We start from the raw sequence: 26830 nt of genomic DNA on the forward strand, positions 1-26830 counted from the left end.
TTTTTCTCCCATTCCAAGCACTAGGAACAGGACAGGATATAAAGTCATATGAAACCATGTTTTGAGATATACATACGTGACTACTGATAAACTTTTGTTTATTATAACAGCAAGCACCAACGTGTTCAGAAAGACTCACATTTCATGAGGGAAATGTGATTTAAGGGAATGACTGAAATACGTTAGTATGTACATTATTTTCAGCCACTGAAGATACACACATGCAACTACTGTAAACTGGAATTTTCAATCAGAAAGAAGATCTTCAGTTCTTCTGAACCACTAGTTTACTCCACCATGGTCTTTCCCCACGAATGATACCAGTAAGAACCATTAACTTCAAATATGTTTTAAAGTTCTTTACATCTAATATTACATTCTCTTTAAAGAAGTGACACTATATTCTCAATAGAGAAGTACCACATCAGTGGTAATTAGAATATTAAGTGACCATGTCATGTAAACTAGCACATAAATCAAGATAGTCTCAAATGAGTTTCCCCCTTAAAATACCAATTAGGCAGTTAAGTTATTTACAATTAATTAATTTCTCACATGGTTAGTGATTTTATCAACCATTTTCAAAACAGAAATAACACAGTAATGAAACGATTATAGCTCAATAATGTTATTATTAATTAAAAAAAGAAGATCCACAATCAGAAGATTCTTATTTGTAGAAATTCAATATTCTCATAATAATTTTGAGAGGATCATTTAACATAAAGTTTTATTACAAATATTCTTAATAAATCCAGTTTATCCTATCAACATGTGCATCACATCTTAAGTCATTTTTATAAATAGTTTCAGCCCAAAAAGCTGACATCTAATTCCCATTAAATACTTTCTAATCTGATTTCTAGGGATATTCTTCATAAGGCGACACATTTGGCACAACAAGTGCAAATAAGATTATAACAGCTTATTGCAGGACACTTTCACCCATACTGCATTTCTTCATTTTTCCTTAAAAGCACGTTTTCTGAATTTCCCTCACTTTTTTAGTTCCCTGTATATTAGCTTCGTTTAACTGCTGGACTCAAGTTTCCCATTACTAAAGTAAGAGTAGGATTATACCTTACTCCTAGAATACATTTCTGATTCCCACATGTGGAAGAATATTTCTAGCAATCAGAGTTATATTGCTTAATAGATTTTTTTTCTCAAAAATTACAGCAAGTGTATCCACACTTAGTTAGTTCTGATATTAAATGGATTGCAGAGCTGGTAGAAAGGTACACATAGCATTCTGCTGCTGTTTAGATTCCTTAATATACTGCCTTCTTTACATATCAGATAAAGACTCAGAGAATGGTTATAAAACAATTTTGATTATCTTACTAATATTAACTGCAGAATATTTGTCACTTACTGACTACAAATTTGTACAAATTTCATACACAGCCTCTCAAATTTACACCATTCACAATATGTTTGGTAACATACTTCTACAGTAAATAAAATAAAATACAGGCAGCATAAGTGCTAACACATGCATTTATTATGGATGTCAAAAGAATATCAAACTTGTAATTAATAAAAATATTATATGAGATTCCAAATGCTATTTTTACCATACTCCAACTGAGATGTACCAATAAATACACATACTGATAACAGACAACTAGAATACAAGGTACCAAAAGTTATACACAAAACTTAGCACTAACATATGTTATGGTTTACTTAGTGCTAGGTTTCCAGATACCTAACTGTTCTAAGCTTTCAGCCCCAGCCACAAGAGTTCAAGGTATAGTCATGCACTACAGACACAACTCTAGGTGTTACCTGAGGTGCTATAAAATCAAACAAGTAAGATTACATATAGCATTAGTTGAAAAAATGCTAACCTTTATAAGAAATGACATAGTCTGCTTACTCTAATTTTATGCAACAATCTATACTATTTACAAATCCATATCAAATCAAAAGCTAGACTACAATTCCATCTTACGTTTCCCCCAATAGACATTGCCTGTCTGAGATGTTTCATTTACTAAATGTAGTATACATACATCTATCATGTGTTCATTAAACACATATTTTATGACAGATCAGCATAAAATATTATATTGTTCATATATTTCAGTAATTTGGTTAGCAATACAAATTGAACAAATATTATACTTCTATAAAACAAATGAATAATTTCTGCTTTCAGAAGTACAAGCTTAGATTCAAATCTGAGTTTTATTCAGGTTATTCAGCACTTCCATGTCTAGATACTATATGTAAATTATAAGCATTTTAAAATAGTTAAAGCAACTTTTCAAGATTCCTTTAAAGTTACTAAACACAGAAAAATATTAATACGTCACTGTTGAAAACAGTGATGAAATCTAAGAGATAGAGTGTACTATTTCAAGGTGTTTCTCTAAGATCAATAAAAGTACAATTGATAATGTTAATGAATAATTGGAATGCATTAGCAACTTCAAACATCTGCTCTAACAGAATAGGACTAACGGTAGAACACCACTATAAAAATGTTTAGTAAAAGAATGGCTATGAATTTCAACTGCACAATATAACCACCAAACATAAGTCGTGAAGATGAAAAACTGAAGAACATAACTTATATTCTAAACATTTTGCTTAACAAAATCATCATGATAAATCCTTTGGTCAATAGTATGAATTCAAAAACATTTGAAAGCTCACTACAGGAGCAATAGCATGCTGGAATATGAGGGAGGTTTTGCATTAACTGAATAGTGCAGAATCCACATTATTTTAGCTTAACAACCAACCTCCCAATAGCACAGAAACATGAAAATTTTCAGAAATCAATAAAGCTTTTATATCATCAATGAAACCACTTGTTCTAAACAATAAACTTTTCAGACTACCAAAATCCTAACAAAATTATATGCCCTTTAAAACAAGTACTTCTAGAAATTGTTGTTTTCTTCAGTCTCCTTACTTTCAACTGTATTGGTACAACACACACTCACAACGGATGACTTTAGAAATTTCCATAAATAAAGAAAAATCATGAAACAAGAAAATAAAAGAAAGATAATGTTTTACAATGTATTTAGCATCACATACACACACACACACACACCTGACATAATAATAAAACTATATATGAATGTAAGTTGTGCAGGTATCGATACACACAATGTGCCCAGAACAGTTTTACCACTTTTTATTATAACAGACAAGGAGATTTAATCTGTTTTTCTGGGGAATTCAACAGTTATTCTCCTAATGTTAGTAGTATGAACAATGTCTATAATCAATCTTCTGTTTGTTCCACAAACTTGGTAAATTATCAAATGCATTTAGGGTATCAGTAGAAAATTATAGGTTGAAATCCTACCTATTACCTCAGATGCACTCATGAACTCAGTGTCACTAACCAATAGATGTAAATTACTTATCTACAAACACTAGCTAATCAAGTGGCATTCTTAAAACATATGGCATACATCAACCATTTGCCAAGTTTGTTTTTAAACTTTCCCCCTCTATCTCAATTTTAGCAATAAAGTATAAGACAAACATTCAATAACACGAAGAAATGTGCATCTAATTCCTGCACTTTAACAGATCTCTAAGAGTCAATGAAACAATTTAAAAAGTGAGCCACTTGAAAACGTGGGTGTTTCTGTTCAAATGTGGGGTTATTCTAGCCAATAAATAACAGGGTGATTCAAAAAGAATGGTGCAAAACCAAATAAGAACAGCTTTTCTTTTGCACTGTTCTTTTTGAATCATCCTGTATATACAAGGAAAGTATCTATGATCAGGGTATCTATGATTACAAAGGCTGTAATGCTGTGTACACTGAGAATCAGGCCCTTTGACCGGATCAACCCAGTAGGATTTCTTTCCATGCAAAAATCTGCAGGACCAGGTCACAGATGCAGCTGATTATAGCAAACCAGCTCTCCATAAGCACAAAAGAAAAGGAAATAACCTTGGAGTTTATCTCAAATGTCAGCCCATGTCATCATGCAAAACACCTACCCTTTGGGTTCAGTTCAGATTCAAATCCAGAGACTGTAATTTAATATAACTCTCCTTGTGCATGGGAAGCACAAGGTCTGTTGGAGATTTCAGAAATATTGTCCCAAAGCTTTTCAAGCAGTTAAACTAAGTTCACACAGATCAGATTTTACATCACAGAAGCTGTGCATTTGCAAGTTTAAAAAAAAAAAACACCCAGCAAAGTGGTAGCTTTTCTACCATTTCTTCCTAACATATAATGTGGTATCAGTCAACAAATATTAGACACACACCAATGTAAGATCTTGCATTTCAGGTTGTATTTCAACAAAACCAAATACTGTGCTACTTAAATTTAAAGGGACAACTAAAGCTGAAAGATACAGGAGCTGTTTTTCACCTGTGCTCTAGACACAAACCCTCAATAGAGATGTGAACACTGTCCCAGGTTCAGAGAAGCATATAAGCAGGTTCAAGTCCCCAGCAGAAATGATGGGGGGAGAGGAGAGGCACACTTCAAGGCATGTTCGCAGCATAGCCTTCTGCAAAATGGCTTCACATTTCAACTACAAGGGGCCCCCAGATTTCATGTGGCCCTAGGTGGGGGGGGGGGTTGTTAAAATGAAGGGTCAGTACTCATGTTTATGCCAAGCAAGCTCAGTTTCCCCACACAAATAACAATAACAACAATAACAACAACAGACACAGAGCTCCAAAACCTTAATTTTGGAGGACACAGCAATTCCATTAAATTTCAGCCACGACACACAACGCAGAGAGCTGACACACAAGAAGAAAACAAGGCTGGGGCCCTTGTTTTCTCCATTCAGGATCAGTACTAATGCTTGCTTCAGGTAAGCTCAGGCTCCCCACACAAGCACACACACACACACACACACACACACAGAGCCCCAACACCTTAATTTTGGAGGACACAACCACTTCATTAAAGCTCAGCCAGGATACACAATGCAGAGCTGCCACACAAGGGGGAAAAACAACCAAACAAGGCTGGGGTGCTCGTTTTGTCCATTCCTGTCATGAAAGGGCAAAGCAAGCCCTACAAGCAGCAGCAGCAGCAGCTGCCCAACTCGGTGGCCAGTGCAATCCCACCTTGTTTGATCCGCCCCTCTCCTGGGATCAAGGGCCAAGGCTCTCTGGGGGCTTGCCTTCTCCAGAGAGAGAGAGTGTGTGTGATTTATGGGCTCCAGCGACCCCCGACTCCGCTGAGAGCAGAGGGGCTGTCTCTTTAAGCCCCTGGCCCCACGAGGAAACCAACGCCAAGCGGCCCTTTCCCTCCCCACCCCGAAAAGCCCAGCAACGTGCGACGATGCCGCAACGACAACGGAGCGCCTTCTTCCCGTGGCAGAGTGGCAGGTAGGTCCCGAGCCGGTGAAGGAGCAAGGAAGCAAAGCCATGTCCTGGAGGTGGGTCTGGAAGGTGGAGGAGCCCCTCTCTTCCTGGCTGCCAGGCTTCGCTTTCAAGTTCCTCAGCAGGCGCTGCATCCGCACTTAACGCGGGACCGAGGCGCCCCGCTCCCTCCCAAGGCGGGCGCAGCTTTCCATCCGCTCCCAGGATGGCTGGCAAAAGGCCACCGCCGCCAGAAGGGCAGTCCCCCCACTTTTGCCTTCTTCCCCCCGAAGCAGCAGCAGCAGCAGCAAAAGCAAGAGGCGCCGGTGTGACCCCTTCCTTCCTTCCTCCCTGGCGGGAGATGGCGGGAGGGAGGCCGGTCCGGGGCCGAGGAGGGGGTCCCTGGGCGCCGTCGGAGCAAGCGGCGATTTTTGCGGATTTTTTGGAAGGGGTTTCGGGAGCCGATGCCTCCATTTTGGTTGTTTATGAGACTGACAACAAGCTGTCCCTGCTCCCTCTCTCCTCTCTCTCTCCCTCCGCCTCTCCAGCGCCAGACCCAGGCAAACCCACCCTCCGCAGCCACCCAAGGAGGGAAAGGAGGAGAAGAAGAGGGGCTGCTCCCCGGTCCCTCTCCCTCTGAGGAGGAAGAAGGAGAAACACTTTTGTCTCTGGAGGAGGAGGAGAGCCAGTGTCCCAGACGGGGCTCCCTCCCTCCCTCCCTCTCCCCCCAACTGGCCCCCAGAGGCCCGGGGCCTTCCTCGAGGCTTCCCCCTCAGGCGGGGCTCCGAAGGGGCGAGCCAGGAATTTAGATTCATTTTCTCCCATATTTTACATATCTCTCTCTCTATAGTTTTGGGGGAGGGCTCCTCTTCTTCCGCTGGCCGCCTCTGTCACCGCTCTCGCAGGAAGGAGGGAAGAAATGGAGGGGAGAGGAACTTTGTTATTATTGTTGTTGTTGTTATTGTTGTTGTTATTTTCTCCAAGCGCGAAGTCCCTCAGAGCCTTCCTCGGCGTCTGCGGAGCGAAAGGAGGAAGGCCCTTTCTTTCCCCGAGGGAAAAGGGAGGGAAGTTGTGGGAGAAAGAGCGGCTTTCGGGGGCGTTTCGAGGGGGGCACTGCGGGGAACCCCCGAAGGAGAAGCTCTGGGGCGACGAGGCCCTCCTCCTCCCTCCTCGGCCGCCGAAGCCTCTTCCCGGCCCCCTCCCTCTCCTGCTGCTCCCGCTCCCGCGTTTAAATAACCCTCCGGTCCCCCCTTGAACCCGGGCGCCGGGAGCCCCAACCGGGGTCAGACTCACCGGCGGCCTCTCAGCATCCCCTCCGCGCTCCCTTCCCGCCTTTTACGGCCTTCTCCGATTTTTCTGCAATTTTTCCCCCATATTTCGCGATGGACTCCGCGGCGGCGGCGGCGGCGGCGGCGGCGGGCCTGGAAAGTGTTTGCCTTCCCCTCTTTCCTCCTCCAGCTCCAGCAGCAGCAGCAGCAGCAGCAGCCATTGTACTGTGAGTGTGTGTGTGTGTGTATATGCGCTGCGGTGCAGCCCAGCCTGCCGCACACGCCGCGCCCACACGCGCCGCCGGTTGGACACCTCCCCCTGTCCGTCAAACGCCACGCCACGCCCCTTTTTCGCTCTCGCTCAAGGAAAAAGGACAGGGAGGGACCCGGCTTCCGATTGGGTCAGGAGGCGGAGGGAGCGATTGGCCCGCGCCGCTGTCACTCCCGGGGCCACCAACGGGGTAGGCTGCGCCCTTTATAAAGAGGCTGCCCGGATCGCTGACGTCTTTCGAATTGGAGGCGAGGAGCGGGGCGGTTGGCGCCGGAGGGCGAGGTGAGTGTCGCCTCTTGAAGAGCCGCTTCGGACGGTCTTCTTAGGCCCAGCGGAGGAACCCCTGGAACCACGCCGCCGAAGCTGAGGGGGTCCTTCCGTCCCCTTGGCCCCGAGGGCCCCTTTCCCCCATTGGGGCTGCCCTTTGCTTCGGGTGGGAGAGAATGGTAGGATGTGCATAGAAACCTCCTCGCTCCATGTCCCCCAAAGGTTCTCCAGTGCGGCAGATGCAGCAGCGCGGACTAAGGTCATCAGCCTCCGAGAACATGCCATGCAGCACCAAGGTTCCTGCCGGCCCAGGACGCCTCGGGTTCCCATGCACTCATCCCTCCATGTTTACGCCTCTGATGTTTGAGGGTTTGATCAATCCGTTCCCTCTGGGAATATCTAGGTCCTCCAGTGAGACTCTATGGTCGGCTTTGGGTAAAGGTCGCTCCGAAAGACCTAGAGATCCCTAGAGAGATCGCTCTACTGGGCCTTTGTAGCTCCTCCAGTGCAGCTCTATGGTCGGTGTCTGTCTGTTCCCTGGAGGACCGAGAGATTCCTAGAGAGGTTTCTCTCAGGTAAAAACATGCTGTCTCTGTTATCTGCGGCTTCCCCATATTCTTGGGGGGGGGGGGTGGTCTTGTGCCCCTAACCCTGGCGGAGATGGAGGGACAAGTGTCGTCCGGGGGGAGGGTGTGATTACGGTACTACACTCTTAAAGCGTTCCTTTCCCACTTTGAGCCGCTCTGGGCGCCTCCTGTTGCCTTCAGTGATCTGCAGTTGAGAGAGGAAGGGAATATTCAGCCAGACAGCTCTGAGCCCTCGTTGAACTACAGACCTTAAAATGCAACAGGAGGCAGCCAGAGCAGTTAAAGCGGGAGAGCAACGCTTTAAAAGAGTGCAGTGCGATAATCTCCATAGCGTTGGAAGAGACCCCAAGGGACATCCAGTCCAACCCACCTTCTGCCATGCAGGAACTCTCAGTCAAAGTATCCGCCAAGAGATGGCCGTCCAGCCTCTGTTTAAGGACCTCCAAAGAAGGAGATTCCAAGGCACTCTCGAACAGCCTCCTCATGTTGAGGTTGGGATCTCTTTTGCTGCAGCTTGCCTCCATTGGTCCGTGTTTAGTCTCTGGAGCAGCAGGAAACAAGCCTGCTCCATCCTCAGTGTGACCCCCTTCAAATACTTAAACAGGGCTATCGTTTGACCTCTTAGCCTTCTCTTCCGCAGGCGAGGCCTTTCGTGGGGTGTTCTGCTGTGGAGGAGAGGAGGGGGCCCAGGGTTTTGGAGAAAGGCCTTAAAAGAGTGCTGGATGGAAAGCATAGAAGCCCCCCTCCTCCTCCCCAGTGAGTTCCTCACTTTTCCCCTCTTGGGAACTGGGTTCATTTCTTTCCCCCAGATCCCTATTCCCCTTCCTCCCCCAACAGACCTTTCCCATGCTCCTCTTCCCACCTCCTGATGATTTATTATAAGGTGTGAGTGTTTTAGTCATGTTTTTAACTTTTGTATTTATTTAAATATTCATTTTATACTTTATTCTTACTCTTTTAACGAGGCAGTTTTAATTGTTTTAGATATTTTTTAAAAATTGTGAAGTTTTTTTCTTCAAATGTTTTTGTCGTCTAAGACGCCTTGGGAGAAAGGCAGCATAAAGAAAATGAGATAATAAGTAAATGAAATAAATTTGCTCTCACTCAGGGAACTCTGGGGAAAGTCTCTTGCCAGACAACGCAGCACTACTAGCAGGTTTCTCTGAGGCAGATGAGGTGGATCAGGCAGAACGTTATCCTGGTCTGTCAGTGTGTTTGTTCCACCATCTAATTGTGAAAAGTGAAATGCTTGAATTAAAATAGGAAGTGGTTGTATGCTGCTCCTTTCTCTTCTGATACCTAAACCCACTTGGTTAGCTTTTAGGTATGAAGAGTCTTCACGGTTCATTTACACAAGATCCACCAATCTGAGCCTAGTGTAAAAGATGCTCCTTTTTAATTAATAAATTAAACATAGGACTTTGAGTGTCAGAACTGAGGGTTGTACAGTTCTGTACATTGCTGTGTGCCTTCAAGTCATTTCTGACTTATGGCAACCCTAAGGCGAACCTGTCATAGAGTTTTCTTGGCAAGATTAGTTCAGAGAAGGTTTGCCATTGCCTTCCCTGAAACTGAGAGAGAGTGACTTGCCCAGGGTCACCCAATGGGTTTCATGGTCAAGCTGGGAATCAAACCCTGGTCTCCAGAATCCTAGTCCAACAGTTCCAGGAAACAATTTGGTATATATTTACGTATGACAGGTTTTCCCCCCCTCAACCTAGTACAAAGTACAAATCTTAAATGGTATTACACACCTGCAGATCCTGGAACAGATTGGAGGTTAACTGGATTTCAGAGTTTAATGTTTTTAGCTGTTTATTTTTATTGTATAATTATATTGCGTGGTTTGTTTTTTATCTATTGTATGTATACGATTAATGTATGTAAACCGCCCTGATCTGAGGAAGGTGTGGTATATAAATAAAACTTTTATTATTATTTTATTATTTAAGTATTGGAAGAGGGAGGTTGTACTCTGGTACAGTATTTTCCTAAATTTAGAATTTATAAAAGAGAAATGTTCAGCGTAATCCAGAAAAAACAATGTTTTCCTACCAGCGTAATTTAGAAAGTGGTCTGTCAGATAACCCTGTAGATAAAAGTCTTGCTTGAGTGTAACACTTAAACTGACTACACAAAAACTGTGGTCTGTCTCCCAGGATTTTCTTTCTTTTTTGTGGGACTCCATGATCTACTGTCACAAAATTTAAATCTAAAACTGCTTTCATAACAGTAGAATTTTTCCTTAGGCATAATAACTGGCTGCCCAGCCCCTGTCCACCACCACTTCTTATCATTGCCATCTCATTTGATGCCAGGCATAGCTTCTGTTGCTGCCCAGGATGCTCTGAGACTTGTTTTTGGATGACTTCTCACTGAGAGCTGGAAGCCAGAAAGCTTAGCTGATGCTTTTGGAGCTGCAGAGTCTCCAAAAGGGAGGTTTGTCTGGATGAATTCAAAGGTATGGTCGTGTTAGTCTGTAGAATCAGTACGTAAAGAGATCCTGTAGCACCTTTGAGACTAACTGAAAGAAGGAAATTGGCAGCATGAGCTTCCGTAGACTTTGTGATGATCCCTGGGGTCCAAGCTGCCAAACAGCCACCCTGTTCTTGGCCCTTAGACCCAGCGGATCCCTTTTCTGTCCCCTAGAGTCTTCTGGGGTCTCTGTTCCTTGGCCCAGTCATTACAGACTTCAATCTACTTCCTCAGCTAACAGGAAAGTAACAGTAATGCACTCTTACTAACAGAACAGTAACAGTAAAGCATCACTGTAATGTACAAGGAAGGGGACTGTAGAAAGAAAACAGTTAAACAAATGAAATTGTAATTGTATCAAGCAAATTCATTTGGAATCTTAAGGGACATAGCTTTCAAGGGAAAACAATATGAAAATAAAAGTGTATGTGTGTTACATTACACTGGAAAATTGGACATACAGTAGTCTGGGTAAGAGTTTGTGTGTACGCATGAGACAACCTGGTGATTCTATCCTTGGGACTTGACTCAACTAAAGCATTGCTAAAGCAAAATACTCTATTGCAGGAACAATTGCAAGGATGAAATCAGAAACATTTGCTTCTGTTTTTAATTAGTTGATATGTTCCTGTGTCCAAACTGGAGCTAGCTAGTTTGGTTAGTTTTAGCTTTAGACTTAGACTTTATAGCCCTGTTTCGTTTATATAAACCATTTTTAAAAGCAGTTACAAATCATGGTCCAAGGATAACAACAAACAGTGATAGCTAAAAATAGAGATGAATATTTTTGAACTCAACATAGTTATGATATAAGGGAAGAGGGACATGCAGGCCTTACACTCATCCATGCCTTTCCCCCAAACACTAAAGGATCTCAGTCAGTTGATAATCTTTGCCTTGACTCTTCAAAGCTTGCATAGAACATTTCAAGGAAGTGAGCAATGACTTAATGGATCTGGTTTCCTGCAGCAAGACGTGGGGGGAAGACTGGTCTAATGTGAGGTTCATCAGCTATTCCTGTAACATTACTTGTACCAGTAATACAATGTATATTTCTGCTTCCTCTGATTCACCCAGATTAATACAAGACTTCTTGATTTGTCACTACTGTACAAGTCTTGTACAAATGTTTGTATGTTTTCTACAAATAAATGCTAGAAATCATGATTTACTCTTTTTCCTAGGAAGGGTCTGGTGAGTTTTCTGGTTCAGCAAATTATGTTTTAGAAAATTAGGAAATCAAATGGCATAAAATATGACACATGGCAGATTCCCAGTCTTAAAAAACTGGGAATATGAAATCAGAAACATGCCACAGATACGCCAATATTTGTGAGCAAGCTGTAAATATCCCAGAAACCTAAAGCTGCAAAGAAAAGAGGGGGGAAAAACCAGATCCCCCCAGTAATAGTGAAATAAATGCAGCACTTATTTTCTTCTGAAACCCAAATCTAGCCGTTAATATCTCCCAAAAGCAGGCCATTCAGTTTGTGAAAATTTGATGTTAACACTTAAACTTGGTTGAGTCAATGAGTCTACTTGAGTATAAACCTTGTGCACATAAACAGTGTCTCATACGATCCGTTCCATCTTCCCTTCTCTGAACTCTGGATTTCAACACTGGTTAATTATCCATATCTTCTTGATATGTAACTAAAGACTGGCGCGCAGCTTTTAGCCTCTTAAGATGTGTGTGTCATTTAAACAGCATACCTCCAAAGTGACCCGAAGCAGCTTTATTTTGGCCTGTCTGTTCGGTCCCATAGAAACAGTAGACAAGTGAAATAGGCCTATGCTTATTTTATAACTCCCCTAACCAGAACAAATGGTATCTGTTTAATAATAGCAGAATTTGGGTTTTTATGTTTATAACATGAAAAGCCTCTGTTTCTGAACATTTAATATAAATCTGAATGGGAGATTTAAATGAAACTCTTTTTTAAAAGCTTCTGTTTGCTTATTTTAATTGTAAATTAATGTTTTGGATGTATTTTCAAATATTATTGGTGCTTGACCTAAAGAAAAATGGGATTTGAAGCATGTGAGAAACTAGGTAATCAAGCTTGTGTTTCATCAAAAACCATGTTACTATATTGCATGAGGAATAGGATTGGCAGATTGCTGCTTGTTCCCTTAAACCAAACTTCAAAAAATATTTGTAATCTGGAGCATTTGAAAGTAATTTTCTTGTGTCAAATCCTAAGTGTATTGCTCATTCAATAATACAGTTGAACATTTTGGCTGCATACAAACATGTAAAACCATGATTTGTAAACCTGTGTGAGTTCTCAAATGAACTTCAAGGGATACCAAAACTGATTTGCTGTTAAGTCAAAAATCATAAGCTATGCTTACTGCTATTTTCTACCTCAAGAGGGTGCTTCATCATGAAGACAGGAGTGAACTTAAGAATTCTAAGCAGATAGAAAATGAAAGCAGACAAGCAGCTTTAAATGAAGAATTATATCTAAGATTACACTGATGGAAAAATACAAGAGTTGGTGTTGCAATTTAGGCTAATGACGTAACTCAAGCAGAATGAGTGCTGACTTGGACACTTGCCCAGGGATGAAAGTTAGGGTTCCTGCAAGCCGTAGAAGCCTTGCCCTAGCAGAATGAGACTGGATACAAACTTATAATTCTATGCATCTTAATATTGAAATGAAATAGCTTTGTCTGTTGTACATTTGGAATCTCAAATTATGATTAGAACAAATCATGTTTTGTTCTAAGGTTTGAGTGCAGCCAGTAGCAACACATTAATATAACAGTACTGACTTCCAAATACTGGATTGAAAAGATTTCCAATAGTCTGAAATGGCAATTTAGCAGTATTTAAAACACTGATTTAAAATGTTTCACTTAACATTTTGAGTAAATATTTCAAAGAAGACTGATTTCACTCCGTACCTCAAATTATAGAAAAATGGTGTCATCTCTTGAATGCAAATTTATTGGTACTTTTATTAATATGATGTATTCCCTCATGTAGCTGACTGCAGTTGTCCATATTCATATACAAGATGACTTCTTAGAACCACATCCCTTAAATGAAAAGTGAAATTGGGAAGCTGGCCAGAGTGAAGACTATTAAGGCTAAGATCATGTATGAAGTTGATGGAATGTGAGATTGCATCAGAATACTTATTTGCAAGGAATTCTGGGTTCTGGAAATGGGAAAGGCATGTGGGTGCCCTGGTGGCTCAGTGGTTAAATGCCAATACTGGAGCCATTCACAGCTACAAGGTTGTGAGTTAGATCCCAGGCAGGGCTCGAGGGTCGACTCAGCCTTGCATTCTTCTGTTTTAGTACCTAGCTTGTTGGGTAGCAATTAGCTTACACATTGTAAACTGCTTAGGGAGTGCTTAAGTGCAGTATAGAAATGTACTTGCTACCGCTATTCCCAGTACATCTTCATGCTGCTGGTCAAATTACTTGTGCAGTAATGTTACAAAAATTGATCTGCTATCAAAAAGCTGCAAGAAAATTGTGGTCTAACTACATAACTTTGGAATGGGATGATGGCTTATCAGTGTGTGGTATACTTTTTTCTAAACATCTTAAAAGTCATACTGAATGTCTTAAATTCTAATGAAGGTGAGAGTTATTTGTCTGTTAGGTGTTTATCAAAATTGTCTTCTTTCTTCTAGCTGCTGCCTTAAAAAAAACATACACAAGCATCTTTATGTCCAGAAAACTGCAACGACTTCGTGATCATGACATAAATCCCTGTTTAGCGGTAAGAAGCTCAGTTTGTATAATCATTTATTCATTTGAGGGATTATGCAGTTTTGCACAATAAACATGTTCTTTTTGAACTAACTATGCTTATTCTTTGAAATAAATATGCTCACCGTACTTATGCATTTCTAAGAGAAAGGCAATTGGAGTTTTCTGGACTGTGTGATTGGATGCTTGCAACTTATTTCAGTGGGCTATAAAGTTATAAAGGAACAGGCATTTCAGAAAGTTGAATCATTTGTGGATTCACTTCAAGAGTAAAAAGACAGTTTACTTCTTGCTGTTATTCACCTTCAGGTAATTTCCAACTTATGGTGATTGTGAAGCGAACCTGTCACAGGGTTTGGGGGGGGGGCATTTTCCTTTGTCTCCCTCATAGGCTGAGAGTATAACTTGCCTAAGATCACCCAGTGGATTTTCGTGGCTGTGTGGCAATTTGAAAGCTGGTCTCCAGAGTTGTAGTCAAATGCTTAAGCCACTACACCACACTGAGACATAAAAATACAAACATGCCACCATAAATTAGAGTGAAATATTGAGTATGACATTTCCAGAACAAATGTGGACATTTATTTCCTTTGATCTAGTATTTGAAAATTACTGGCAAAAAATTAAACCATTTGTAGAAGGAATTTATACATAAATTATGATCCAGGCTCTTGCTGTTCAAGCTATTTAGTCAGGTATTAGGCTGATTCCGTTGGGTAATTATGGATCAAGACTTGGAAAGTTTTAAGAAGAATGGATTAATGAAATGTTGATATAATAATGGTCTGGGTTGCATTCTCATTACAAGAAAATTTCCAAGCTTAAATAATAACATAGTTAATCATTGAGTAGGATTAATTGTAGAGGTACATTTATCATAAACTTTGCTTACATGTTATTCATAAAGGCAAAAGTACCAAGAGATCTGACTGTCTCATTTTTAATGTTTTAACTTAAAATTGAAGGAATATTTTAAGTTTTTTATTTCTGTAAAGGTAATGTATATAAAAACATAAGCAGAATTGGGCCAAAAGCCTTATCTAGGCAGGTTACAGACCGCCCATTTGGGGCGGTCTGTACCCGCCCCTTTCCCCAGTGTATCGGGGCCTCAGCTGTGAGAATGGCAGCCGCTGAGGCCCCAATCCGCCGCTTTTCAGGCTGCGGGGAAGTGGCAAAACGCCGCTTCCCCGCAGCCTGAAAAGGGGTGTCATTGGGGCTTCAAGCCCCAAGGACACCCCACGGCAGCGGGGAGGAGGAGAAGGGGGCCACTTGGCCCCTTTCTCCCTTGCTTTGCTGGGCGCAGCCGTCTGAAAGCTGTGCCCAGCGACACAAAGCAGTGCTGCAAACCAGGAAGGAGCTCCGAAACGGAGCTCCTTCCTGGTCCGCGCAAAAGGCGCACTAGGCGCCCTGGCGCGGAGCGAGGACGTCACGTCCGCACCGCCCTGTATAGAGGCGGCGTGGCCGTGACGTCCTCATGGCGGCGGCCATCTGGAATGGCCGCCGTCATTTTTTACGTGCAGAGAGCACCTCCCTAACCCTAGTATGCGCTCTGCGCGTACTTTAATGGCGGTGTATAACCCACCCTAGTCGAGGATTCTGTTGAAGAAGTAGCCAGCATAGTGCATATGGAAATCTGTCAAGGAGGACAGGAGTTTAGTAGTACTGTTCTATTTGTGTTTTGGAGCAACTGATAAATAGAAGTATATTGCCTTTAATACTGGAGAGAATATATATCCATCATGACTTGTAGCCACTTATAACCTCTGTGTTCAATGCTGTAAGGCTGTTCATATCTTGTTCTCAATTGAACAAGTATAACAAATAGTGTAATTTTATCTATCCTGAATTTCTTGCCATTCAGGTTCTAGTCTTATGGGATGTAGAAGACTTCTCCATACCCTCAGTTTCCACCAACCACTTACAATTTTATACTACTTTGTCCTGCCTTCTGTTTTGTGTTTTTCTAAGCTAAACACCCTTTGATGTTGTAAACTTTCTTCATAGGTATTGTTGCAGCCTGTTGATCAACATAGTTGCTACATTTACTCCAGATATTAAAAAAAATATTTTTCAGGATTGAACATACATAGTATTCTAAGTGTATTCATAGTGTGGACTTGCATAGAGGCAGTAAGGTATCAGACATTTTATGCTTTGGTTCTTTTTCACATTAGGCCCAACATGGAGTTTTTCTTTTAGAGCAGGTATAATTTGGGTTTACACTTTCATTGGCCTGTCAATCACAGACTATTATGGTTGTATTCAAATAGTTAGCAGTATTAGTATTCTTTAGAATAAAGAGACATAAAGGAACCCATTACTACTTTTGAGACTGAAAAAGAAATTTCTAGCATAAATTCTTAGTCCACTTCATCAGATGCATTGATTTGTCAGTCGGTGCTTATGGAGATCTTTTCATTGTGAAGTTGAGACTTTTGCTGTAGTGTGCATCAGTATACACTTGCTTTCATTGGGTATCATTTGCATTGTTAATGCCCATTTCCCCATTTTGAAGAGATGCTTTTAAATTCTACTCAATCCATTTTTATTAACAGACTGTTAATTAACAGACTGTTAGCAGACAAGCCCAACTCATTATTTACTCCTATAACTCATGAACAAGGCTGAGATCCTACATGTGTATCATGTAGCTACATCTCCTAATATGACACCACAAAAACTCCTCCCCAGTTCTGTGTTGTTGGAGAGCAGGGAGGATGAGTGGGAACATGTTGAACTATTTTCCTGTAGATGGACATATGGCAGAGACCTATGGGGTCTTTGCAAGCTTTCTATAGATGGCATCCTTGCCCTGGGTCCAGCTACAAGAAAATAGCACAGTGTGGAAATGATCATGTTGGCTGTACTAAAAAGGTGAGTTTTGATTGAGGATTTTAATTGTTGTGTGGTCAGATTCCAATTTATGCAGTGATCATAAAAGTGAGTTGCAATAATGTATATCCAACTTATGCCATCAGAATTCTCTAAGGGGACACCAGCCTAAATGTTAAACAATCTTTTGTTTACTACTTTGCAGCAAGGCTTGCTCTTTGTAATTCTGGTTTATTAAGGGATTTGATACATTTGATTCTGGGCCAAGCTGCATGTGATGATAAACATGCCAGTTTGCCCATGAATGTTCTTTTAACTTGAAAGAGCAAGCCATATAGAATGAGTTTGTGAAACTGGGCCACTGCTGCAGTCCAATAAAAATAATCATATTATCCCTGCGACATCTTCCCCCAGAATGGGAGCTCACATTGATGCATTTGTTTCAGTTTTGAAAGAATTGAAACTCTCCTTCTAACCTATAGTCATCTTTCCTTCCCCCATGATATACTAAAAAAAGCCCTAGCTTTTATTATTCGGTATTTAGCTTAATGCAGGGTAGGATTCTGGATTATTTTCAAACCCTTTCACTGCTGGTGTCAAGGAAAGCCTTTTTGTTTGCAAGATTGAATGTACGCCCCTCAAATGTGACCAGGGGCAGGTATTTGCAGACCCCATTTTTGAATCGTGTATGTCACTGTGCTCAAGCACCAGATGTTCTCCATCATATTGTACTGCTTTGTCCATTGTATATAATTCCAAGGGGAAAATTGTTAAGAAGGTTATTGGAAATGAATATCTGTTTGGATGGGTTATCAGTGGAATACTTATTGGAAGATCAGAACCCACATATTACCAGGTTAATGGCCAATTTTCTGGTGGAGGCAACAAGATTATGGCTTAAATTTTAATAACGATCCTGAAGTTTTATTGTAAATGCATGTTGTTTTTCTATGCCTAATAAAGGTCGACTGGCTGACTGGCTCGCTGGCTTAATATAGTGTGCCCGTATCATATGCGGGGACACTATATGCAGCTTCCAGCATACTCTGGAACCCATGCCGGAAAGGCTTCTCCCGCGCCCGGAAGAAACAATGGGGCGCGCCAGGATTGTTTCTAATGGGGCTTGAGTTTACGCAGTATTTTCCTTACACAGCGGGGTCTGGAACGGATCCCCCGCAGAAGGGAAGGGCCAACTGTATATATTGCTATATGTAATCTAAAATAAAAACTGGCTTATATTTCTTATGTGTAAAATGGAAAGTTTAGGTGGTCTATAAGGTAAATAAATTTGGTGGGGCAAAATGTTCCAATTAGTGTGCAAAATATACTGTCACATGGATTTCCTGGAATGGAAAAATGTGGATTACCAAATAAGTGTTGGTGTCTGCTGCATGTATGTTAGTGTCCGTAATTTAGACAGCTAAGCATGAGGTTCTTTGAACTTGCTGTGTAAATATTTAACCTAGAAATTCTGATAGATTTACTTGGAAGGATAAGCTGAAAGTATAATAATATAGTTTTTGGTAAGTATGCTTAAGATTGCAGTTGTCAGCCAGTCTTCTGAGAAAGCAGCTATGTGTACAACTGAGTACATAAAATTAGTTCATGCATAAGTGCATATATAATTGCACCCTCAATGTTTCAGTCAGCGTGTCTAACACTGGCAAAAGCTATGGAACATAAGCCTTGTCTCCTGTTGGCTCTTTAACATGATTATCTTTCATTTTCAAGGAAACAGATGCTTCTAGAAAATGTATGGATGATAGTAACTACAATAAAGATGTATGCACCATCTATTTTTTAAGATACAAAAATTGCAGAAAGTTCTGGGTAAGTAGATTTGAAAATTCTGGATAAGTAGAGTGCTCAGTTCATTGGGTTTTGATGGACAAGATTGTAAAAACATGAGTTCAGCTCTACATTTAGTCAGTGCTAACTGGAAAATTTAAGATGCAGGCTTTTAAAACTACTGTGGGTGTATGCACAGGCAAAGTGTATCATACTCTCTGGCTCAGGACAAATGCAATCAGTAAAACAACTTTTAAATAGAGTGCAAATAATATTATAGATTTTGTATGTGAGTTTAATCCCAGTAGCAACTATGGATGATGTGGCTTAACCTCTATAGCAGCTGTGCATGGTCCAAAAACCAATTTTTGTCCCCATGCTCACTTGACAAGTTGAAAAATACCTTTGGTGATGTACAGTGGCTTCTTCTTATCTGCAGGGGTTCCATTATGGAAACGCCCCCCCCCCCCTGCAGAGGGCAAGAATTGTGGGACCATAAGTCCTAAGGTTACTAGATGGGCACGCTTGGCTTCTCTCCTGTGACCATGTGCATGCACAGCCATTAAAGTCAGTGGGGCTTGCCGTCCACAGATACTTCTGCCAACCTAGCAGCTTGAAAGTATGTAAGAGTGCAAGTAGTAAAGTGGTAAAGTGACAGCATTCTGTGCAGTCATGGTTGCTGCGTGATCTCAGACAATGCTGGCTCTTCAGCTTAGGAACGGAGATGAGCACCACCCCCTACATTCGGGTACGAATTGACAACCTTATCAAAGGGGAAACCTTTACCTTTAGTCATCTATATCAAGCTTGTTTCATAGGCCATCTGTTTTTACAATTCACCCTCCGTATATGCAGACTTGCCATCCGTGGATTTGACCATACATGGATGGCAAGCCCATGGGGAGGGGGGGGTGGCATTGGCAGAGGAGGAGGAAGTGGCAGGGAGGGAGAAGGAGACAGGAGGAAGAGTGGGGAGCAGGAGGAAAGGAGGACGAGCTGCGGCATGGCAACAGAGGGTGGTAAGAGGAGGAGGAGAAGTTGGAGGATGTGGGGAAGAAGAGGAAGGAGAATGAGGAAGAGCGGAGAAGGAGGAAGGAAAAGGAGGACAAGCGGTGGCAGCGCAACGGAGGAAGAGGAGGAATGCGGAATAGGCGAGGGAAGAGGAGGAGGATGCAACCCAAACCAGCCCCGCACTTGGTGCTTCTCTGGGGAATGAGGGCGATTGCTAAAGGGTTGGGCTTTAAATGCGGGATCAGTTTTTCTGTCTTTGCGTTGCGTGGAGGACTCTAGCCTGGCCTGTAGAATTGTCTCTGTGATGGCTGTTTTGTGCCTTCAAGTTGTTTCTGACTTATGGCGACCCTAAGGCGAATCTATCCTGGGGTTTTCCTGGCAAAATTTGTTCAAGGTTTGCCCTTGCCTTCCCCTGAGCTGAGAGTAGGGTTTCATGGCCGAGTTAGGACTCAAATCCCTAAACCTGCGATGACAGGGAAGAAGAGGGGGAGGAAGAACAGCAGCAACAGGGGAAGAAGAGGAGGAAAAGAGGGTGAGGAGGCACTGAAAACACCAAGGCTGGCATTGGGGAGGGAGTGGGGACAAAGTGCTATTGTCCTCAATGGTGTCATGGCCACATGGCTATGCCACCATTAAGTTTTATGGGACTTGAACATATGCAGATTTTGTTATCCATGGGTTGATCTGGAAGGGATCCCTGCAGATGCCGAGGGCCCACTGTATTTGCTTATACAGTAATGAGATCTGTGTCAAACCAGTGTGAACAAACAAGTAGAGGAAAGTTGACGAATTGCTGGAGAAAAATCTGTTGTTCAAATTATTTTCAATATTTATTTTACTAATAATAAAATTGACTAAAATCAGTAACACGTGAGTTATTTGTATTTCTAGAATGGAATCATGATGCAGAGAAGAAAAGATGGAATAAAGCCAGATATGCCTACAGCAGAAGAAAGAGACCGAATTCTAGCATCAATGGAAAGAGTACCATATTAATCATGCAGTGCTGCTGTTTTAACATAAATACTGGCTTTATTTTATACAGGAAGTTTGGAAAGAGTGTTGAAACCATCATTATGGTAGGTAGCTATTTTGCTGCTATCATCTTCATCACCCTCGTACAGCTTCAGAATTTTCAGCGAATACTTTTGTAGGTTTATTCTCACTGTATCCACAGCAGAATCTTCACATACTGACTGAAGGGTAACATGCATAGCATGTGGGGGGAAATGTCTGTAATAAATTGACTTTTTAAATGAGCTTTTTGTGTGCTTTATTTACTTACAATAACTGAGAGTGTCTGTCTGTCTCCATCATACCTCGTAGACCACAGTAGAATCATGCAGTAGTTCAGAAATTGTTCAACTACAACTAACCTTTCCTCAACGTTGACCGTAATAACTAAGGCTGATGAATTTGCAGCTCAACAATTCATGGGTGGAATGGTTCCCATGCCTTTTTTAAGACTGTGCAACCTGAACATTTGACACATGACATGGATACTGAAAGGCCCTGAGAGTGAATCTTTATTTTATCTTAAAACTGAACCTATTAGTTGAAATAAATTTGGTAGTCTGACGTTCCACAATCTCCATGCAATCACCATCTAGATACACAAAATTAACATGGTTCTTTGAAAACTTGAGGTTTGTTCCAGATGCTTGCAGCTGATTTTGGAAAAATCAGAGGCCCTGACCACTTTCATATTTGCCCTTTCTCACTACTGGAGTAATGGAGGTTCCATTTCTGCATAATCCATCTGCATGGTGAACCTTGCTTGTGTCTCACAGTGTGTGCATCTCTATTGAAACAAAATTAGAATTCTGTCTGCTATATACAGGGAGAATAGAGAAGAAAAGACTGAGTACGAGAAGAGAGACAAACCAGTGAAAAAGTGATAGGCTTGTGAGCCTTTGTGACATTTCCAACTTAGGTTCACTTTAGGATTGCCCTATCATGTGGTTTTCTTGGCAAGATTGTTTAAAGGAAGTTTGCCTTTGCCTTCCTCTGAGGCTGAGCGAATATGACTTCCCCAAGGTCACCCATGGCCAGCATTTGTACCCTGGTCTCCAGATTTGTAGTCCATTCAAAGCTTTGCAGCGTGACACTTAGTATATTGTCCAATTTGCTGGGACTGTATTTTACTTGAATTTTGCCATGCTTCCTGGTACCCATTACCTTTCTTGGATTTATTGCTTGTACTAAAAAAAAAGAATAAATTGCTAGTCCACAATCTTTAATCTTCCATCTTTTTCACTATTCACTGACATTCTATTTTAAAGAATGTAATTTTGTTGAAGGTGAGAAGACTTGCAAAGTTTCAGAGACAAGTGGTCTTCATCTCTATTTTTTCCATTTTCTCAGAGGAAATGTACTCTGGAGAGGCATTGTTTAATGCTGCCATTGCTGCTTTTACAGTATTATTGCCAGTAAAGATCATACAAAATACTTCCCTACATTAAGTTCAAGAATTCTGGCTAATCCAGTTATAAAAGGTGCTACTTAGATCTCTCTTTGTTTCTTCATTTTGCTTTTAATTGTACTTTAGCATGAATTATTAGTGGATTTTAGAGTTTATTGTGGTGAAATATTGTGCCTGTTGTGTGGTTATTTAAAACTTGTGTTCTCTCTGTTAACCAAACTATCTTGAGGAGAGAAGGTGATTTTAAAGGAGTGGTAGTGGTGTGTGGGAATGCACAAAATACTTTCAGCTGGAGAGAGTGTTTCATCTCCATTTCATGTAAATTGTCTAAGAAAACCAAACCCTTTGTTTTGTGTTTGAGAGGTATGGTGTTGCCAGAGATTGGGCTTCCTGTGGGATTTGAAAAGAACTGCAACGTTGTCATAAGCCCTACTCTGTTTTTAATTAACTTGCCCCATTTTCTAACCACAGTGTCCCCTACTCCACCTAGACTTGTTTTAATGGTTTAACACAAATGGGAGGTGGAGGAGGTGTTTACAGCAGGTGTGATGACACAAACAAGGTTCCTGGCAAAGACATGAAACCCTCCTCCCAGCAACATGCACCAAGATGCCCAACCTGGCAAAGATGACTATCCCATCTCCTTCCTGTCATTTGGGCCTTGTCTTTTTTCTCAGTACAGAAGCAGCAAGAATTGTGTTCCTCCTTTGGGAAAAACTGAAGGAGGCTTGACTAGCTGTTTGCAGCTGGAAGCAAGCAGCTAATGCATTTTAAGTGGTTGTATTGTTTCATGCTTCTTGTAAGTTGCCTTGCAAGAAAACAGGTACTTCAGGATCTGATTGGCAGTACTACAATTTTTTAAAAATCTGTTTCAAAAAGTAGGAATTCAGTAACCAAAATATTTGTTTGTGTAGAACTCACAGTAGGATTCCTGTAGTGACAAAAACGGAAGGAAAAGGTGCAGCCCATGGGACACCATTTTGCTGCCCCAGACACTTTTCAAGTCATTTTTTTTGCCCCCAATTGACTTCAAAATGCTGCAGTTTTGCTCTTCCATTGCCCCTTTCTATCTACCAGCAAACAAAAAACAACCCTCACCCCCACCACCTTCAGGCTGAAAATCAGATGGAAACAAAAGCAGAAATTAACATATCATTTCTGGTCCTGTCTGGTGTGCTAGTGCAACCTGACTGGAGTGTTGCCCCCCTCTCACTGAAGTTGCTCGCTTCTGTCATACAGTAGCATCCATGGTACTTAATGTAGTACTGAGTGAGGACAGGGAGTGGTTTCTTTACCCCAACATTTCATTGAAAGCTAAGTGTGGGCACATTGGATGAGAAGGTAAAGTTGTAAACAATCTGTGACATTACATACCATTGTTACAGATAATGACATGCTTGTTACAGTATCACTTTAATTTCAGTGCGGAATAGTGCAAAATAGTATTTTGGTTAACATCCTCTCTGAGATGTTTTGTTCTGCTGTAAAGAGCCATGTACATCAGTGGTGCTATATAAATAATACTGAGGAAAAAGTCTAGGGAACTTGAAAGCTTGTCTGCTATTTCATGACATTCTGTTTGTTCCTACCAAGATATTGTCCTAACATAACCCTAATTGTTTTCTGAATCCAGAGCATCAATGTATGGTAAATGTTATGCTAGTCTCAGTTCTCTCCCCCCCCCCCCCCATGTTGAAACAGAATCACTTGCTGAGAAATATTTTAGAGCTGAATTAGTCTTATGTCTTTGGTATGTGTGCTGTCCTAAACTATAGTTTTTGTAACAATAACATATCATTTATAGAGTAAAGCATCAAGGTGAAGTCATTCCCTCACATGATTGAGTACAGCTTCTTCTATCCTATAAGCCTTAGTAGCTGCTTGCAATTGGCAGGCGCCAGAATATAAAGATATAGTATAATGTGAGAAGCAGATACTCTGGAATGTGATATGCACAATTGGACTTCTGAACACATATATATGTATACATTCTCCTGGTTCTTCCATCATTTCCTGGTTAGTAAAACCAGGAACAATGCTTCCTTTTGTTGCCCATCACATGGTTCCCATTAGAGAGCTTTGATTTTTGTTCTCGGAAGAGCAGAAGCATGCATTTAGTAAATGGGTAGGTATTTGAAGTTTAAACCTTCCCTATCCAGGGTGCTGCTACTATTCATTTAAGAGGAGGTATAACAGATTTTCCAAAGGCAAAATTAGTTCATGGTCTTTTTTGCAGTTTGAAACAATTTATAGTTTACGGTTCAAGCTGTATGTAAAGTCACACTATTTTGCACTGAAACATTTTTATGGTGTTACTTTTAACTTTGATGAAATTCTACAAAGCAAGTTATAGAAAGCCTGCAGTTCTAGGAGGCAGTGACAAAATAATGTGTTTACTGAAGGATTTCATTTTGAAGAAAGATCTGAGTAGAATTGTGTAATATAAAGAAAATCTAGATTTAAGTGGAAACCAAAGTATCAGTTTTATAGATTCAGTTCCTGTCACTTTAGCAGTAACCAGGCACACATTTATCGAATTAAGGTTTGCTCACTTATTTGTACAAGAAGAGTTTTACTGCTAAACCTGTGAGTAAGATGACTACTAAAGGCAGTTCTGAAAGAAAAGGTGGCACTTTTCCATAAAGTTTTTTAAAAAACAGCCATGCTAGTCTGTGAGGAAAAAATAAAATCGATAATTGTCCAAAATAACCAAAATGTCACAAAAGCTTATGTGTGGTTGTTACATTTTAGTTGAGCCATTGCCTACCTAGATTTTGAACTTTTAAAATAAACTTGTCTAGTTAACTGTAGATTTGGTTCTACCTAAGGGAAAATACGTTTTTGCAATGATAGGGAGCTCTTTGCTTGTTTTCTAACATTGATTTCTGGATGAACATAAGTGGCTTGGAGATTCTAGTAAGTCATTTATGTATTTCTGAATGTAAAACGTCACTCATAGTTGGTAATTTTTAGCTGAGTGTCGGGGGAAAAATTAAAGCAGAAGATGTGCACGCTTGTAGGGCTTCAAGAATGTTCAGTATTTTGTTAAGAAAGAATCTTAGGGACAGCATCTCATGGCATACCAGTAATATGTAGATCACTAAAAGTTAGCCTTAACCCTCATATCTGGCTCATAATTCTTAGACCATAGATTGAGAAAGCAAATCTTTAACTGACAGTAAAGAAAAAAAAATTCACTGGCTGTTAATGTAAATCCTAAACCAGAGATTAACACAAAGGCCTGTTACAGACTGCCAAAATAAAGCTGCTTCGGGTCTCTTTGGAGGTATGCTATTTAAATGATGCATGGGGTCCTAAGAGTCCGGAGGTCGCGCCAAAGCCACACTCCATTCCTAAGCACTGGAGTGCAGCTTCCGAATTCTTAGGATGCATGCATCATTTAAACAGCATACCTCCAAAGAGACCCAAAGCAGCTTTATTTTGGCAGTCTGTAACAGGCCAGTGTTTCTAAATTACCTAGATGCATTTTAGTCAGGTTTTTGGTCTGATTATGGGGCAGTGATGGTTTTGGTTGGTTCAGTGAATGACTTGTGCCAGGAACATTAGTGAAGTGTGTCTTTATTGGTTCTACTGACCTTTTTGGTAGCTTCAGTATCATCAGCCATTCTTCTGGGCCACCTTTTTTTTACAGTGCCTCCTTTCCTTCCTGGAGAGGTGTACCCAGACAGTAGTGCTGGGGAATTCTTGGCATTGGCCAGTAGTGCTGCTCAAGAGTTCAGTGTTCTTCCCTCTTGCTATTTTAGATACAGTACACATGAAACTGCCAGGAGAGGTGCTCAGGAGTTTTGATGCCAGGTGTCACCAGTATGCTGCTGACACCCAACTAGAGATGTAATATTTCCAGGATTCTGAAGCCATGCAAATAATACATTTTGTCTTGAGGTTTTTTTCCCCAGACAAAATTATTTTTTGTAAAATAAAATTCATTATTAGCAACACTGACAGATTGAAAGTCACATCAATACAGTCGGCCCTTCTTATACACGGATTTTTTATACACGGATTTAAGCATACACGGTTTGGAAATGTTCCAAAAAAGTATAAATTTACCTTGATGTTCCTTTTTTTATTAGGGACACCATTTTGCTATGTCATTAAACTTAATGGGACTTGAGCATACACAGATTTTGTTATACACGGGGGATCTTGGAACCAAACCCCAGCGTATAACAAGGATCCACTGTATTAGCAAAATAGAAGAAATAGTTTTGTCTCTGCTAGTTCTCCATAGTGTCATGCCATGTCTCCAAGGTCTCTTTGAAGGGGGGCATTGTGGATGCATATACCTTCTGACAGTTGCACACCCCTGATCTAGCGAAAATCTGATATTTGACACCAGAATCAGTTATGAGCTAACAATGTGAATTTATTTTGTAGATTTTGTGTTGTGGTCTGTGATTAGTGCTTCATATTTGAAGTAGGCTTCAAATGATGAGTCAAATTAATTAGAACCTTATTTGTGTTAATGCAATCATTCTGATAAAAAGAACAAAGAGAAGGAAACCCAGACCAGGAGTTTCTGTGCTAAATCAGTTTCTGGCACCAGTAGTTGACTGGATAAGGGCAAAAGAAGTGAAATTTTATACAGACAAGATAGGTACTCCTGATCAATTGAAAGGCAGATCAGGGATCGGAGATTACTGGGTAGGTTTACGCTCCTCCTGCGGATTCACAGTTCAAGTGTACTCCCAGAGTTTCTCTTTATTTGAAAGCTCACTGTTCTGTGTTATCAGATGAAAGAGATAAGACCAATCCAATGGGAAAGAAGGAGTCTGACCTCGTGGAGATACTCTTCTGGGTCTGCAGACTCTTCTTCCTAGCCCTGATGTCCCTTGATTCTCTGCTGGGTGGT

At 41.1% G+C, this 26830-nt stretch overlaps 2 protein-coding genes across 15 annotated transcripts in view; one reads left to right on the forward strand and one right to left on the reverse strand.

Moving 5' to 3' along the window:
- PLAG1 (PLAG1 zinc finger) overlaps window positions 1–6822 on the reverse strand; it is a 45492-nt gene extending 38670 nt beyond the window's left edge. For 2 of the 6 annotated variants that reach the window (XM_042464097.1, XM_042464096.1), the window contains exon 1: window positions 6601–6822. The gene's annotated coding sequence lies outside the window, so the exon portion shown is untranslated. Of the gene's footprint in view, window positions 1–5070; window positions 5180–6600 lie in introns of those variants that run through there. The other 4 variants (XM_042464108.1, XM_042464107.1, XM_042464106.1 and 1 more) reach the window with 2 other exon arrangements.
- On the forward strand, window positions 5214–20794 carry CHCHD7 (coiled-coil-helix-coiled-coil-helix domain containing 7). Of its 9 annotated transcripts, XM_042464112.1 has the most exons (5): window positions 7001–7128; window positions 10019–10161; window positions 13826–13914; window positions 18468–18566; window positions 20427–20794. In XM_042464112.1, exons 3-5 carry the CDS (start codon window positions 13861–13863, stop codon window positions 20529–20531), a joined length of 258 nt encoding a protein of 85 aa, XP_042320046.1. In that variant the 5' UTR covers window positions 7001–7128; window positions 10019–10161; window positions 13826–13860; the 3' UTR covers window positions 20532–20794. The 9 variants fall into 9 exon arrangements, with proteins under 9 accessions (XP_042320051.1, XP_042320045.1, XP_042320046.1 ...); XM_042464117.1 differs by lacking the exons at window positions 7001–7128; window positions 10019–10161 and adding an exon at window positions 5214–5334; XM_042464111.1 differs by lacking the exon at window positions 10019–10161 and having other exon boundaries at window positions 6980–7128.
- Window positions 20795–26830: the final 6036 nt, after the last annotated feature.

The sequence above is a fragment of the Sceloporus undulatus genome, chromosome 4, assembly GCF_019175285.1.
Source record: "Sceloporus undulatus isolate JIND9_A2432 ecotype Alabama chromosome 4, SceUnd_v1.1, whole genome shotgun sequence".
Taxonomy (NCBI): domain Eukaryota; kingdom Metazoa; phylum Chordata; class Lepidosauria; order Squamata; family Phrynosomatidae; genus Sceloporus; species Sceloporus undulatus.